This window comes from Vidua chalybeata, chromosome 14 (genome assembly GCF_026979565.1).
Source record: "Vidua chalybeata isolate OUT-0048 chromosome 14, bVidCha1 merged haplotype, whole genome shotgun sequence".
Classification (NCBI taxonomy): domain Eukaryota; kingdom Metazoa; phylum Chordata; class Aves; order Passeriformes; family Viduidae; genus Vidua; species Vidua chalybeata.
The window spans coordinates 12,920,599-12,936,410 of NC_071543.1; the positions used below are offsets into that span (position 1 = coordinate 12,920,599).

Below are 15,812 nucleotides of genomic sequence, written 5' to 3' on the forward strand. Positions count from 1 at the left end.
AATCTCTGAATGAATGATCACACTTCAGAACAGCATAAGAGCTTTCTGCAAGAGACATTTAGATTAAATATCATAACTGATTACAGGAAGAGCTGGTAGCCCTGCTTATTACAGTTGCCTAATGATTCTGATCTTTAGACCTATTCCTACTTACCTATAATTTTGCCAAACTCTAGCCATCTGGACTGCAACTTCATGTGCCTTTTGTCTGCTTCAGGCAAATTTTAATTTCAGCCAAAACGGTTCAGCTGCTTCTAAGAACAAGGCAGAGAAGAAAGATTTATCTTTTCTTTTTTGCCTACAGTAAGAAATCCTGCTGACCTTTTCTTTAATCAGCTAAAGCATTTCCCAGACTTTGAAACAGAACTCAGCTTTTGACAGGATTTTGTTCAAGTCTGTATAAACATTAACTTTTTGGTGACAATTTGAGGGTGTGGTCAAGTTGGTGCGTTTTTGCTGTATCTGCAGGAACATACTCAGATCCAAATCATTTTTGTCTTGAGAGTGGGAGATAGAATAAGAGTTGAATTTTTTTTTATATTTACAACCATGAAAGCTCATGCTTTTTGAGAGCCCAGGGCCTGTTGCATTAATATTTCTTTTTATTAACTTGAAGACCAAGTGGAAGCACTCAAAGCTGGACACTGCTCCTCCAGCTCTTTGCCTTGCCAATTTCAGAGGACCAAAGGTGTGTGGTGTAAAAATTAGCTTTAACCAAAGAAGCTGAACCCAAGCCCAAGACCTAGAACCTGAATATTTATTGTTAAACTACAGTGAACACAAACTTAAAAGGTCTTCATTGGTGTCCTTCTGAATTTTAGTTTTTCTACCTGTGAAAGAAATGTGCTTCTGCTCAGTGTTGAGCATTATGAAGCAGCACGAAAATAAAGTATTCACATGCAATTGAAAATTTTGAAGAATTCTATCTTTAGATGTCATTTTAAAAGTATTCAAAAATAGACATCAAACAACAAGGAGAGCGAAAGCAACTCATTAAGGGACACCCATTCAGTGCCTTTACACAAGGGAAGAAGCTTGTGGGAAAACACATGAAGCTATAATTAAAGGCTGTATTCCAGTGCACAAGAAACCAAATTGAGGTTGCAGAGATTGCCTGGTTTGTTCATAATCTTTAAAAACTTTTCACCCTCAGTGATGTCCTTCTGATGCAGTTTTCTGTTGGTGTCAAACAAATCCAGGAGGATCAACATGCATCTGGAGAGGTTACTTTCTTCCAGCTCTGTATCTTCAAGATGCATTTCAGGACCAAATATTTACTTACTAGTGAGTTTAATTATTTTTCATGGTTATGTCACAGTGAAGCATCACAAGCCAGACAAAGAAATGGGTTTCAACCTCTCTCCAGTTCAAACACTGCCTTCTCATTTCATGTGAAGCATTTGCTTTTATTTAACACTGGTAATGCAGTGCACTTTATAGAGCATCTTCAAGGTAAAAATCTATGCAACTTAGTAAAAAAATAGCATTATACTGTCCATTAGTTTAAGAAGCAGATTCTGAATCACATCCCTTAGAAAATGAACCATTTCTTCAAATGTCAAATGCACTGTTTACTCCTCACTGGTAGCAAAATGTGATGTACAAGGTTACCAATATAATTTCCAGGCCATTATCTAAACAAACAACCTATGAACAAAGCAAGAAAGGGGGAAAAGTAGCTTATCACCTCCAGCTTTAATGCTGCTGCAAATTCCAACATGTAAGTGCCATCTTTCAACAAGCACAGAAGAGCTGCTCAGTATGGAAAAATACCTTTAGTCTTTCTTCAGAAATCACAAAGCTCATTCCCAAGGACCATGAAGGCTCCATCAGTGCTCTTCAAGGCAGATCTTTCCCCCTTTTCAAGGTTACCCCTCTAAATGCAGGCACTCCATTGATTACAGCACTGCAGCCTCACAGGAGCTGCAGTAGGAGTGTGACCTCCTGGTCCCTGCAGTGGGTGGCTTCTCCTCTGTGCCAGCTGCCAGGAGCACCTCAGCCCCATCCTGGGTCCCACTCCCAGAGGAACCCAGCAAGGCTGGGCAGGTGTGAACCCACAGCAAGCCAGGAGGTGTTGGGCTGTTCCTGCAGAGCTTGCCAGCTTTCAAGCCATGCCCCAAGCAGCCCAGGCATCCCCCTCCTGCTGTCCCTCATTTCTACAGAGGGTGAAGTCCAGCACACAGCTCACAAAGCAGCCACACCATCCTCCTGCTGGACCACAGGCAACAGTCACCACCTCTGTCTCCCTGATCTCCCCAAAACCAGCTCTCTGCTGAAGCTGGGACAGCCACAGGTTGTGACATTCACATTCTCTGGACAGAGAGACATCATTCAGTCTCTCAGAAGAAGCACAGAGAGAAGAAGAGAAAATCTTTATCTCTGCTCCTCTGTTTTCCCCATGTGGAATGTGGTATGGAGATTATTTACCTGAGGTGATTGCTTGATTGGACTCTGGTGAAGGTTGTTTGGGTTCAGTGACCAATTGGGTCCAGCTGTGGCTCGGGCTCTCAGCACAGAGTCACAAGTTTGTGAGTAGTTAGGTAGGTAAGAAGTAAGTATGTAGAATAGGATAGCATCTCTTTAAATAGTATATTAATGTAATATAGTATAGTTTTAATAAAGCTATCCTTCAGCCTTCTGATCTGGAGCCAGACATCATTTCTTCCCTGAGTCGGGGTCTGCTGCATTTTTACTGTAACGGGTCACCTCACACCGCTGCCCATGGCAGTGCTTTGGCAGGGCCAGCCTGGTCAAACACCATCCTGCCTCCAAGCAGCACACACAGCTCTTTGCAAAGACAGAAAGGTCACCAGTCATCACCCTGGCTCCACAAGAAGCTGAGCAGAACTATCCACTATCCACTGCTGGGCTCCTGTGTTTCCTCAGCCAAAAAAAAGTCCAAATTTTCAATGTGTCTTACTGACATATTAACAGAGATCAGCTCCTTGTGACTGAAGTGTTTGCTGGAAGCAGAAATGCTGTGCAAGAGATTCAGCACTCTTCTTGTCATTTTTTTCTTTAGACAACACTTTTTTTTTTTAATGTCTTACCTGCACAAGAGGAGGCTCAGCTGCAGAGCCACCCACCAGCCCCTCTGAGGCGGGACAATGCCTTATCAATGCCTTATGTCACATGTGACAATCCTTCTCAGGCCACCACGCAGCTCTCACCGAGTACATGACCATTCCCACAGGTCTCATAAGGAGGTGGATCATGGCTGTGCAGCCAGACATTGCACATCAAGCATTCCCCTGACAGCATAAAAAACAACCTTAAAAGCCTCGTCCAGAGGGAAGTTGTGCACCAATCAATGAGCACAGATTTCCACAGTACCAATGGTAGCTCAAACCCTGTCACAATCTAGGCTGGCATTCTCAGCTGAAGGACCAGGAATGCTGTTTTCTTCCATTTAAAGAACTATTTTGAACTTATGAGTCAATATTCAAGAACAATTGATAGCCCACTTACATGGCAGACTCAAGCAGATTGAAATAATTTCATAATTAAAAGGCAGTAAAAGTATGTGTGTCATTTCAATATAATTCCTCAGAAATTCAGTAGCAATCTGATTTTATTTTTTAATGAGATAGATTAGAGAGCATGCATTGATCTGATTAGTCTTAACATTCCTTCCTCCTTTTAATGTAAACCAATCTCCTTACATGGATTACTAGGCCTATTTAATTTCCTTTCCTTAGAAAAAGGAACATCATTTTTCACTGTGATCATAATAGGAATTTGACCAACACAAATACACTGCATTACTGCAATCTGTCACTCATCAATTTCCTTCAAAAGGAGTGAATTCCAAAGCTGTGAGCTGTAATCCTAGAGGCAGTCTTACCGTTCTCTACTGCTTTTAAAATTGTTTGTTTATGACACTCAGTCACAGAATTTTTTACTTGAAGATGACAAATCTGAGAAGAGCTAATCAGCAAAATAATTAATTTCCAATTGATCTACACTGCTCTTTGTTTTGCCTTGTCTCAGAGGGTTGGTTTTTTTAATCTTCACTTGCTAACCAACAGGTTTGTGATTTTTTTCTCCCAAGCACACATTCAGATAATTTTTTTCCAATTAAGTTTTGGGTTTTTTTTTTAATAGTAACAGATTAAACATACAGTGCTTCCTGCATTTAATCTGTCATAGAAGATGCATTAATTCCTTAATGCAATACTTAATGGACAAGGCTTTACTTTCACACATCAGAATTGTCACTTGTCTCCTGTGCATCCCTGGCTGCCACACACAAACCCAGATGTGCTTCTCTGACCAGCCAGTGTGACACAGGACACAGTCCAGCATCCTTCAAAAACACCTAAATAAGCCCAGGCACTGTGCACACCACAGCAATCACAGATTCCATCTAACACTCTCTCAGGAAGTGTTCAAAAACCACGTGGATGTGGCACCTGGGGACAAGGGTTAGTGGTGGGCTTGGCAGTGCTGGGTTAAGGGCTGCATTCAATGAATTTAAAGGTGTTTTCCAACCTAAATGATTCCATGACTCCCATGACAGCTGCACTCTGAGGGCTGCAAGCAGACACAGAACCAGGTACTGCATCCCAGTGTACCTGGATGGAAAGGACTTTTCCAGGCACTCTGCTTTCCACAGTCCAGCCTGCATCCCCTTCACAGCTGCAGGATAAAAAACCTAAACTCAAACATACTGCTGCCACAGAAACAAACACAGAAGATCCCTCTCCACCATCCATGCCAGGAGTATCTGCTTTACTTTCTAATGAGCAGTAGAAACAAATCTGCCACAAGCACTTCTTTGATACCAAAAGCAATGTGGAGAGCTCTGCCTCTTCTGGGCTGAGGGAATAAATCCAATTTCAAACTACTCAATTTCACATGAGTAGTGGAAAGTTTGACCAAGGCACTGCTATGATTTTTTGAACATTTTAAGTATAAAGCCCCATGCTTGAAAACTGGATTGTCAGTGCCTCCAGAGTGTCCAAAAGTTACACTTTTGCATGCACCAGATAATATAAGAGGCACTCCCAGCCACACACACTCGTGAGGAAAGCTGTCATCTGTCCTCACTGTCTGAGTGGTGTTTTTCACAGATTAATATACTTTCACAGTAGAATGAAAGATTATAAATTGCTAAAATTGATTTCACATCAGTGGTGAAGTCAGAGTGACTAACACACCTGAGGTGACCCAGTCTGCTCAGGGGAACGTGAAACCACAGTGTATTGACAGTTTAATTGGCTCAGCAAGAGTTCATTTCCCTCAGATGAAATGCACCATTGGCCATTTTATCGCTATATCTTATTGCTGCTTTAAAAGTGAAGCAGATGACAATCTAGCAAAATGTTTTCGTTACAGAGACAGCCCCTGTCTTTACTGCTGGGTGCTGGCTTCCTTCCCCCTTTCCTCCCCAGCAAATGCAAACTAGCTCTTGTTTGCATTTTAAGCACTTTGCAGGATGAGAATGCCTCTATATATCCTTTCAGGACAAGTGATGGAAGATGCTGCTGTGCCCATTTCTGTACTGGAACTACAAAGGATAAAACACAAATATTCAACAGCACCAAGCAGTTCTATAAATACCACATTCAAGGGTAACATGACATTTATATCACCTTACTGCAAGCTAAAGAGATGTCTTTTGACTGCTTTATAGCGTTGGGAGGCATTTAAAGAACGTTAGTACTTGAACTATCAAAAGATGATAACTTGGAGCTCAGAAGGTAATTACAGAAAACAGCCCACTTGTGGAAGCAGAGACATGGAGGAACAGGGAGCCCTCGCTCCCTGCTGTCTCACAGCTCAGACAAGGAGTGCAGGCAGAGCTTTGTGCTCAGAGCAGATGGGACAGAGGCAGCACCACCACACAGACGTGGAGAAGCTGCAGGAAGTGCCACAGGTACCCCAGCAAGGCCGTGATCCTCCTGCAGAGCCCAGCCCAGACACCTCCCCACCCAGAAGGCCTACATCCCCTGTGGGGCTGCAGCATTAATGCCAGGGAGCAGCCCCAGGGGCACACAGCCAATTCCTCGCTCACCCCCCAGAAGCAGGAAAGCACCATCCCCTTCCACAGCAGAAAAGCAGCAGAGCTGCAGGGGACAGGCACAAGCATCCAGGAGCTCCTCCACACACTCTGAACTGGGGGCCCTAAGCCCAGACACCAAGTGCCATGCTCAAGAACTGCTGAAGCAGCACGCAGGCAGTTACAAAATGCCCCTTATTAACCTCCAAGCCTCATTTCACCAACGAGGGGAAGGACATCAGCTGTGTTTAATTGCAGGGCAGAAACAGAGGCACGACACAGGGAGGGATCTCAGCCACACACAGCTCCCCACTGCTGCACCCCTCAAGCCATGAAAAGCAAGGCCCAAAAGCAAGGGCTGGGGGGGCAGGGATATCTCCCACCACACAATTTACTGCTCTGTGGACATGCCAGAGGGTGGCTGCCAACTCTCTGCAAAGGGCATATAACACAGAATCTTCCTGCAGCAGTCAACAAACAGATGCATGGAAATGCAGGTGGGAGCACAGGAGGCCATCGGTGTGGGGATGCACTGCAGAGCTCAAGGGAGGATGCAGGGAAACAGGAGCCAAAGCCAACGAGGTCCCTCCTGCAAGGAGACACCCCAGAGACACATGCCAAGCTCTCCAGCTATCAGAAAAGCTGTCCAAGATGCAGCAGGATTTTGGGAAATCGTGAGAAATGGGACCACTGTGGTACTGGATGAGGCAGGAGAGGGGGAGCCCAGGCCACACCTCAGGCTCAGCACTGTGAGAGGCACTGAGAGGCTCCTCTGAGGGAGGACCCATCCAGCACCCCCAGAGCTGCATGCCAGTGCTGTGCTGGCAGTGAAACTTCAGGCAATGAGAGGAAGAAACAAAAGCAAAACCAAACATCTTTCAAAATACTCCTTCCCAGTAGCATGCACTGTCATACAATTCTTCCAAAGCCGTGGTTTATGTGGCTCAGGAGGGCAGTTTCATGCCCTAACTCCTGCATGATGGATTTTACAATTTGTTAAAGAAACTCATCAATCCTCAGCAGTCATTTTTAATGCCCAGAGCCTCCACAATCTCCTGCATTTTGCTGATCCCCCAATTTCAAATCATTTGAAATTGCTGCTACTATTACAGCTCTGCTCCTAAAGCTAAGCATTATGGCACACTCCAGACTTCCAGCTTCATGTGCTGGTGTAATAAACAGATTAACTGTGATTTATGAACAATAAGTTCTGGTTATTTGAAAGGAAACATTACCTCCCTAGACCAATTCTGACAACCAGAGATCTCTCATTATGCAGACATTATTTCCACCTACCCATAATCATTGGTTTAGAGCATCGTTTTCGACCTGGTAAATGTATCACCATAGTTTTCCACTACAAACTTTGTGCATCCAAAGCATCTGGCAGGAAGCCCCACCAAAGGCAGAACACCAGCCTGAATTGACCCAGTGAGACAATTCCTATTTTAAATTCAAGTTATTAAAGAAAGATAATATTAAAGCAACAACAAATTAAAAAGCTTTTGCAGAGAAGGGCCACAGTGGAGACAGGTGCATCACAAAAGGGTCCAGCCAGACTCCAGTTAGCAGAGGACTAATTAGGAAGAGGAATGATAAGATGATAACAGAGATCTGTTTCTTGACCTTATTTACTTGTAAAGTCTAATAAGAGTTTTAATATTCTCTTCCAAGAAATGGATTCATTCTTTGAGTCCACTCTAAAATGTCAGCTTAGTATTTTACAAGCCCACAAGCAGGAGTTGACATTTTCACATGCACTTTTCACCTGAAGCTACTAAACTGACCACCCCACTCAAGACACTTTGAAGTCCTGCTAAGCATCATTTTATACATTTATTCAGTTAATTGCAATCACTTTCCTCCTGTTTAGAAAAGCTGAGCAGCCCTGCACACTGGTTAGACAGCCAAGCCCATCCTCACAGCACAGCTGTAACCTGCTGGTCACATCTCCCCTCTGCAGAGCTGGTTCAGCTCCAAGACCTGCACACTCAGAAATAATTATTGACTGTCCAAGCTAGAGACTTCTCCCACTTGCCCCATATCACCTCCTCCCTCCCCAACACACCAAGGGCAACAACGCAGTGCTGAAGTCCACCCAAGACTCTTCCTACTGCCAACACCTGAAAGACCTTCCTGAATTACCAAAACTTAATTGGCTTAAAGACCCTGGAGTATTAAACTATTCCAAATGATAAGAGACAAGCAGTGCTGGTATCTGTGGACTCATCTTGGTGCTTAACATGCAAAAGCTCCCACCACACAGCCCAATCTCTTCTCACCTAATTGCTACCTGTATCTTGGATTTACCTGTGCAAGGCATAATTAGTAAAGATAAAATAATTTATATAGTTAAACCTCTTTAATAGAATAAAAAGAAATCTCAGCTCCCTCACCTTGACTCTAACATTGTAACAGAGGCTCGTGAAAAATGAAAAGCCTTGAAGGATTTGGAATAAGAAACTTGGAGAGACAATCGCTAATCTTTTATCTTCCAGACTTCAAGCAGAATCAAGTTCTTCAAAGAAAACCCAATAAAGCCCAGACATTTTCATCATAACAAAATAAATAATTCAGTCATACTTTAGAGGACTCCAACATTAGGATTGGCTATTTGATATATTTGTGGCTTAGGTGCCTCTAAACTGATTAAGGATAACCTGATAGAAGCTTGCAATGTCAGAACTGCCTTCATTCCTGACAGATATGAATGGATAGTGTAAATAACAATAAATAACCAAAATGGCTGCATTTATGCCTAATGGAGGATTTACAGCCTTCAGAGCTGCCTGGTAGGACTAAGAGTTACAGCTCTGCCTTTATCCTACCACAGCACAAAAGGAGAGATGAATTGACACCCCTCCCCACAGCACCTGCTCTGCCAGAACCACCAAGGGCCCTATCCAGAGGAGGAAAGGAACAGGATTCTCTCATGAATAAGAAAATAAACATGTACAGACAGGTTTGTTGGTGTTGATTTATTATGGTCTTCCTAAAACCACTGTGAAACACACATCCCAAAAGCCCCTCAAATCTCCGTAGCCCCTGCAAGTTTCCCCCAACACAACTTTTGTTATTTTCCAGCTGCCATCTGCAGAAGGGAAGATGCTATTGCCTTTGAGGGAACAGACCAGGTCTTCATTTACCCCTCCAGGTCTTCATTTACCCCTCCAGGTCTTCACCAAGGGGGCCTCAACTGCGGCATCCCAGGCAATTTTTCAGTCTGGTTTACTGCATTTCTAACCTTGCCACCAGCCACTACATTCCCAAAGCTCCAGCAGCACTGCAGCCCCACAGGAGCTATTTGGGAAGTGGATGGAAGCAAATGCTGCACCCACACAAGCACTGGGGCAGCTCGACTCAGGGTCAGGAACAGCCACATTTTGTATCTCACGATTTACGCCAGTGCCAGGGAGCGCAGAGCGGAGCCACTGACACACTCCAACAGCTCCGTGTTTGCAGCGCGTGGGAAAGTCCCTCCAGGATGGGGCTGGCATCAACAGAAGGGGCTGCAGAGAGGCAGCACGAGATCCTGCTGTTCACTTATTTGAGCAATCACTTAAAATACTGAAAGCAGCTCTCCCCAGGAGCTCACTGTGCAGAAGCAGCCCCTCACAGCCAGCTCTCCTGTTCCTGCTCTTCTCACTTGATGGAAGGGGAGATTACCAGGAAATCTGACACAAAGAATGGGTGCAGATGCTGCCCTGCTCCCAGAGGTCCTTCTGTGCTTAATTGTGTCTCCATCTTTCCACTTTTTCAAGTAACTTTTTCCCTTGAACAGAGAACTCGTAGGAACGTACCACAAAAGCTGCAAGTGAGCAGTTGCTAAAGCTTTAATTTTCTGTTATCCACAGAGCAATGTGGCCAATATGCAGGGCAAGAAATTAAGTGAGCATTCAAAAGCAAATTCCCAAGCTTGGGAAGTAGGAGGAATCAGGCTGATAAACATGCACGCAAGCCAACCCCATGGAACAAAGTTCTTTAGTGAGGGGAAGGGGAGATGAAGAACTACACTGGTATTTTCCTGCTCAAGTTTACCTTTCACAAAGTTGAGCTGTTTAGATTTAAAATTTAGGAAATCAGCAGAATTCATTGAGGGATTTTGTTATCATTGTTTCAGTAGGAAAAGACTAGACAATGGCAGTGCCAGAAATTCCCCCATTGAAAAAAGCAAATATCTAATATCAGAAGAAAAAGAGGGGAGAAACCAAACCAAAGGCAAGGTTCTCATGGTTCTCTCCAGCAGCTGAGTTGCACAAACTACTGGTTAGTTTGCATGAGAACACTTAACAATCCTAAATGTCAGATGACAAAAGACACTTGAGCGGTTCTGAGGTGATGGGGTTCATCCCAGCTTCAGAGCTGAGAGCCCCAGCCAGGAGGTACCAGCATGGATACACCAAGGGAAAATGAAAAAAACTGCCCACAAAAAAAATCCTGGAGTAAGATTTAACTGCAGTCGAGGCAGCCACAATCCATTTTAACACTGTCAAACACAGCAAGTTTCCAAAAGATTAAATCACTACTTAAATCATCTTCATAATTTTAAAAAAATGCCTGTGAGATAGGACCAGGAGCTAATTGTACCATTTAAATTTAGTGAAGGGAGGATTTTTTTGGTTGGGATTTTTCCTTCTTAACTGCAATAAAGAAAAAGCCCAAGGGTCTAAAACTAATAATCTAATAAACTTTGCTAAGTGAACATTGTAACAGATAGGCCTGGATGAGATTTCCTGTAAATGCCAGACAATTTCCCTTGATCTTTATCAGCAGAGATGCTGCTCTAGCTTCAGCAAAAAGAAATTAAATTTGGTGCAAAATAATAACATCTGGGTGAGATTCTGCTTGTCAGACTAACAGTCCCTTTAGATGTCAGGGTAAAAATATTAAAATTAACTCTGAAGGATTTCACATTTGTGTTTTTAATATGAGTGGTTGAGCTGTGTTTCCATACCAACACATTTCCCCTCCCTGAAGAGAGATGCAATTATCCATCCCCTGCACTGGGTCCCCAGACTGGGGGTCTGACCCAAAGCAAAACACATTGAGAGCTCTCTTCCCTGCCAGAGCACATCTCAGAGCTGGCACTGCTTCCACTTGTCCCATCCCTGCACTCCCAGCTCCCAAAGCCACAGGGAATCTGTCCCCAGGACCTGCAAGAGATGCTCAGGGGCCACTGGGGCTCCTCTTCCCTGACCACTCCAGCATCCCCCCAGTAGCTGAGTGCCCTGCCAGGGGCATCCTGAACAATTTCTATAGCTGGAACAGCCTCTGGTATTGGAGCCTTCAAAATACTCTTAAGCAAGCAGCAATCAAAAGATCAACCTATTTTAAAAACTGTTCTTCTACAAACTTCCAGACTAATTTTAAAGATAACAAAAGTAAATGGTGTTCAAAGTCTAATGAATCGTCCTTCCAAGTCCAAAACACTTTATACAAGATAATTAAAGGGAGCTCCTCAATGGCTCCAGCTAGGAATTCCTCCACTGCAAAAGGATTGCAAACAATTTTTAGTCACTTTACACTTCTTTAATAAGCAGAAATGGTCAGAAGCTGTTCAATTAAATGCTTTTCTTCCCCACCACCAAGAATGGCAATTCTACATTCCAGAGCGTCTCAGAATAATTTCAGCTTCAAAACCCCTGCACAGGTCCTTGGGCCAGGGTAGAAATAACAGTTAAAAAAAAAAAAAGGGGGGGGATAATAAAATCAAAGCAAAGGATTCAGCTCTCTGCAGAGTGGCAGAAAGTTCAGACGCAGAGCACCCAACTGCTGTGCACAACCTGCAGTTCCACAGGGCTTCATTCCCACACACAATAAAAACTAATGTTGCAGTTTCTGTCAAATGGGAAGGAGGGAGGCAGACAGTTTGTATTCCACACAGGTTATTCACCATCTCTGAACCTGGTCCACATTTCCAATGCCTAGGAAACCAATCTTTCATTAGTTTTACTCCATTCTGGTTATTAGAATTGGATCTTAATGGTAACTGCATTAAGAATTACTGGGGGGAAAAAAACGTGCTGTTATCTCCTCAGCAATTAATTTGATCTTACATTAAGAAAAACAACATATTAAACTTCATCAGTCAGTTGTGGCCCAGAACAGAGCTCTGCCCTGATCTTACAGGCTTCAGCAGGTCTTGGGTCTTGCTATTAGTGAGGCATAAACAAAAATAAATCAATTATTCTGCAAAAATATCATCAGGAAGGAAAAACCGCTTGGTTGCCCATGACTTCTTTCTTAAATACAGGCAAAAACACCATTAATGCAGAATGATGGAACCTGAATAGGACAGCACTCAACACATAAGCAATCATTTCACTGCACATTAACCATAAGGCCCTAAAAAAATATTGCAGATTTAAGTGGCACAAAGTAGTATGTATCAACATAAAAAAAAAATCTATCTAAAGATTCATTTTGAAAAAAAAAAAAAAAAACAACCAAGCAAACAAACAAAACCATCATATTATTATTAGAAAGAGAGGTGCCCCAGACAGCAGAGAATAGGATCACCAAGCACTCAAATACCCCAAGGGGCACCAAGGACCACATTTGGGAACCAGCAGCCTCTGCCACCTTTCCCACAGAATAACCCACTTTGTTGTGCAGTGGATACCAATAACAACACTCACAGTTGAGGCAGATCTCACCAAGCATTACACTGAGGTGACAACCAGATCACCTCACTGCAGCCCTTATTTTGGGACTGACAGAGACAAGACAATACTTGCACAGAGATTTTAATTCTTGGAAAGGTGGGATTTTTTGGGGTGTTTTTTTTTTGTTTAATTTGCACCTCAAGAAGTTCAGCCTTTACATTTCTATTCATTCTTACAGCTGCAGGAATATTTAGGACAAGCCCTGCAGAGCAACCATTATAGCAAACCAGGTATATTACTAATCATAAACCAGCATATGTTATATCTACAAACACATGAAAACAAGCAAACAGAAGCAAACTTGCACTTCCAATTGCCAGTTGAGGAAGAGGAGCAGAAATGCTGCCTCCTCCTGCAGGTGACTGGAGCACCCCCAGCACTCACCTTGGAAGACAGCAGCGTTCTGGATGACCAGGAATTTCAGCTCCATGCTGGCAGACTGCAGCAGCTGCTCCATGTTCAGGCGGGCGGCTGCCTGGTACTTCTCCTCCATCTTCCTCGAGCAGCACGTGGAGCCCTTTGGGATACAGACCTGCAGATCAGTCCCTGGAGAGGCACAGGAGAAGTAGACAATTCACATTAGGAGAGGAAACCAACTCCAAGCATCACTATGGCTGCAATTACTGTTTGGGCAAATTGATGGCATTTCTGGAATTTGTCCTGAGCAAGCAGCTTGGCCAAAGGAAAGGGTGGACAAGGCAGAGCCCAGCTTGCTGAGCAGTGGCCCCCTCCAGCTCCAACACACCCCGAGCACAGACGTGCCAGTGCTGAGCAGAGCGATGCCAGCCTCGCCCTGCTGTCCCCTGTCTGCCCACAGCAGTGAGGAGTCAGTGAGGGCAGGAAAGATCGAGTGGGAGGTGGAAAACGGAGACAGGATTTGAGGTTGTGGATTTACAGTGAATAGAGCAATGTATGGAGTGCATCAAGGAGGATATGCTTGTGATTTGCATAAAGTAATTTGGAAGCAACAGTGCTATTTGCCTGCAATTTCTACCCTTTTCTATCCCCAGCAAAAACAGTAATAGCAGAAGGACACAACTAAAATGATTTATTTGGTTTTTTAGTGCTGACTTTTAAATTGTACAACCAACATCCCCATCCCATCCTTCCTCCATTGCAACAGGCAAAGCACAAGGCCCATTGCTTCACTCGTGGCTGTCCCACTGCAAAGGGACAGATCCTGAGGGATGCTCTGAGCACTGCACAAGGCAAGAGCCTCTTCTGCAGCACCTTCACTCATTCACCAGGATGGGACAATAGCCAGAGGGACACCACTTGCTCTGGCATCTCCAGCACTGCTCAGTGATACTAAACTTCTTTTTTTGACATTTCCAAAGCATTTATTCATGGAGAAAGTAGACAACTTCAAGAGAAGTGTTAGCTAAAAATAAATAAAATCTGGGGAAGAAAATAGAAATCTTTCTAGGCTCAGACAAGAGAAGATGAAACAGAAGAGCTGGAAGTAGCGTCAAAAGAAAGACTTCATCTTCCATCAAATTTTAAGAGCAAACTGAGGCCCCAAACATACAAGCAGAGCAACAAGCTTGTATCAAAGCAAATAGCTCTCCTCATGCAAAACACATCTAATCTGATGCTGCTCTTACAAACTCAAACAGCAGAAAACAGCTCCATTAAAAATGGCTATCCAGGGTCAAAGAACAGCCAGCACTCACATTTCATTGTCTGCCACCAAACTGCATCATGCCCAAAGCAAAAGCAATTCCCTGCTAGGTTCAGCTCTGCCAGGAACCTGGGTTGGGAAGCAGTCCCCAGGCCAGTGACCAACAGCCCTGGCAGAGTGAAGGCTCCTCACACCTCTCACTCTGCCTTCCTGCTTGTTATAGAGGGTTTTTCAACTCAGTAAAAGCTACTTTGGTAATTTACATCTTTGCTCTGGAAGGATTATCCCTCCTTTCAGGTTCCTGTCTTCTCTCCTTCACAAGAGTCTTTTACCACATCCACTCTCTCCCTAATTACTAGAAAGTGTCAAAAGTCACTTTTGCAAGTGTAGTCTAGAAGAACAGGATTAATATTAATGTCAGTTCAATCGTGTGCCTCCTGAAGAAGAGTCATGCACAGTGCCAAGGGAAAACCAGCTGTCAGGGCTCAGGAGCAGCGACAGCAGAAATCCTCCTCCCTCCAGCCCTATCCCTTCCCCGGCACAGCATGGGAAAAGGAACATGAAACACTTCATCTACAACATGCATTGCACGTGGAGAAAGACAATTTAACCAGTGCAGGCCCTGCTGTTGCCGAAAAAAAACCTCATGTAGTGGGGGAGAGAGAGTCCACACCCCCATCCTGGCTCCATCACTCCCCACTGCCTCAGTTTCCCCTTCAGCAAAGCAGGATGCCCAACACAAGTCCCTTCCTCAAGCCCTCTGACACAGGGCCAGCACCACCAACGTCTCAAGCTCAAGCCTCAGTGATTTGTGAACTCACCCACTCCAGAGGAGCACAGCGACAGGTATTTCATGCATTGAAAAAATAAAAGGGACCATAAAAACCACGTAACAGCAAGATACTGCATTAATGAGAGAAGCAGTTATATAACAGCAAGTTAAAGAGGTTTTTTAAAGTCAAACTCAACTCAATTTACACCACGAAAAGGCTTAGCACGGTCTCTTTAACACTACAATACACCCATAATTTTCTTTTTAATATAAAGCTTATTTCCTCCTACATTTATTATATTACGACACATTTCAAATTATAAAATAAAAATCCTTCCATGATTAATGGAAATACCAATATAGAAAATCTGAGAGTTGGCAATTAAGAGGTCTCTGCAAGTTAAAGCCAAGGATAGGAAGCAGCAAGGTCATCTACTCACATCCCATCCTTCTTTTTAGCAATTAAGCCAACTTCTCCCCTTAAATGGATTTTTTTTTTGTGCAGTAAAAAGACAGACGCATGCTGTATCAGAGCAATCACAAGGAGGAGGAAAAAGCCTGGGAATTAACTCAGAATGTTTCAGAGACAGCCAAGTAACATGGTAAGAAACATCATGGTAAACACAACAGGACAACACAGGCAGGACAGACTCTTGGAAGGTGGCAGGGACAAGGTCCTTCTTGGCACAGTGCTGCTACAGAGGGACAGGGAATGGGGGCCTGAGTCCCATCTGCCAGCTCTTTTCTGCGTAT

General features: G+C 43.8%; 1 protein-coding gene across 2 annotated transcripts in view; it reads right to left on the reverse strand.

The window, feature by feature from the left end:
- Window positions 1-15,812, reverse strand: part of GPC3 (glypican 3) — a 145,512-nt gene that overhangs the window by 123,304 nt on the left and 6,396 nt on the right. For both annotated transcript variants that reach the window (XM_053955636.1, XM_053955637.1), the window contains exon 2: window positions 13,051-13,212. In XM_053955636.1, coding sequence (XP_053811611.1) covers window positions 13,051-13,212 — 162 coding nt within the window. The remainder of the gene's footprint in view (window positions 1-13,050; window positions 13,213-15,812) is intronic.